General features: G+C 40.0%; 1 protein-coding gene across 1 annotated transcript; it reads right to left on the reverse strand.

Annotated features, from left to right (window-relative positions):
• LOC102956959 (olfactory receptor 2J3-like) lies at positions 1–931 on the reverse strand. The gene is given in 2 exon segments (XM_015539179.2): positions 1–913; positions 915–931. Coding segments are annotated over 2 exon segments (930 nt in total).
• Positions 932–1,676: the final 745 nt, after the last annotated feature.

Here is a 1,676-nt window from a genome sequence, read left to right on the forward strand (position 1 = left end):
CTACCATCCCACTAGTCTCCTTACTGCCCCTCTTACATCTTTGTTTCTGAGAGTGTAGATTAGAGGGTTGAGGCTAGGTGTGACAACAGTATAAAAGAGGGCAATGAACTTGCCATGATCCTGAGAACTTCCTGATGTTGGCTGCAGATATACGCACATGATTGGAATGAAAAAGAGGGACACAACCATAAGATGGGATCCACACGTTCCAAAGACTCTCTGAAGTCCGGTTGATGACTGCATCCTCAGCACAGCCCGAGCAATGGCACCATATGAGCTGAGGATCAGGATGAGTGGTATCAGAACAAAAATGGAGCTTGTGGCCAGAAGGGTCAGCTCATTAGCATGGGTATCAACACACGATAATCGCAGCAGTGTTGGAACTTCACAGAAGAAATGGTCCACTTGGCGATGTCCACAGAGGGGGACCCAGAAGGTAAAGGAGGAATGAAGTGCTGAGTTGGTAAAGCCACTGACCCAGGAAGCCACAGCCAACAGGTGACAGAAACGAGGGTTCATGATCACAGTGTAATGCAGGGGTCTACAGACAGCTGCATAACGGTCATAGGACATGACCACCAGGAGGACACACTCTGTGGTTCCCAGTGCGAGGGCAAAGTAAAGTTGAGTCATGCAACCGGCATAAGAGATGGTCTTTTCTGGGCCCCAGAGATTGACGAGCAACTGAGGGATGGAGCTGGTGGTGTAGCAGAGATCCAGAAAAGAGAGGTTTGAGAGGAAGAAGTACATGGGAGTGTGGAGATGGGCGTCCAGGTATGACAAGACAATGATAAAGAGGTTGCCTATCAATGTCGTCAAGTAGAACATCAAGATAAGCACAAAGAGAATTACTTCCAGATGAGGCCAATGTGAAAAACCAAGTAGAATAAGGTAGCCTTCATAACTTTCATTTCTCCCCTTCATCATTCATTTTTTGTTACCTAAGGAAAGAATCACATACTTCCCAAAATTGTAAGAAAATGCTCCAAGAATCACAGGGACACATGAAAAAGAAACAGAAGCCAGTTTAAAAGGACTACCACTGTTCAACTCTGTGACAGTTGGGCATTAAAAGAAACTATACTAATGAACTGAGAGAAGTAAGAATCCACAAGTTCATAGTGATGTAAATATATACATATAAATGTAAATTATATATATATATATATATATATATATATATATACATATATATATATATATATATATAAAAATTATTAGTGGAAAAGTAAAAGTTATTCCTGTCAGTAGGATTCTAATAATATGTATAGAAAGAATGGTAGAGTTTAAAAAGGTAAATATATGCTAAAAACTAGTGAATGAAATATGATGAGAACCAGGATATTTACATGCTCTAAAATACCTCCCCACTAATTACCTATTAATTACAAAATGAAGAAGAGTAAACTTCACAAGAGAAAAATGTGGTGGATGGGCATCACCATAAACAAGATTAGTCAATATTAACAACACCAGTGTTGAGACAAACCAACATTGTGCACCTAGTGACATGATACTCTGAGCAGGACATAATGTCACTCAGTGACATTCCTGCCAAAAAACCACAGCCTGATTCCAGCAATGAAGACACATGAGAGAAACTCAAATTGAGACAAGCTGGACAAAATAGCTGTCCTGTACTCTTAAAAAATATTCTGTTAAATGAAGACAAATAA

This window comes from Panthera tigris, chromosome B2 (assembly GCF_018350195.1).
Source record: "Panthera tigris isolate Pti1 chromosome B2, P.tigris_Pti1_mat1.1, whole genome shotgun sequence".
Lineage (NCBI taxonomy): Eukaryota > Metazoa > Chordata > Mammalia > Carnivora > Felidae > Panthera > Panthera tigris.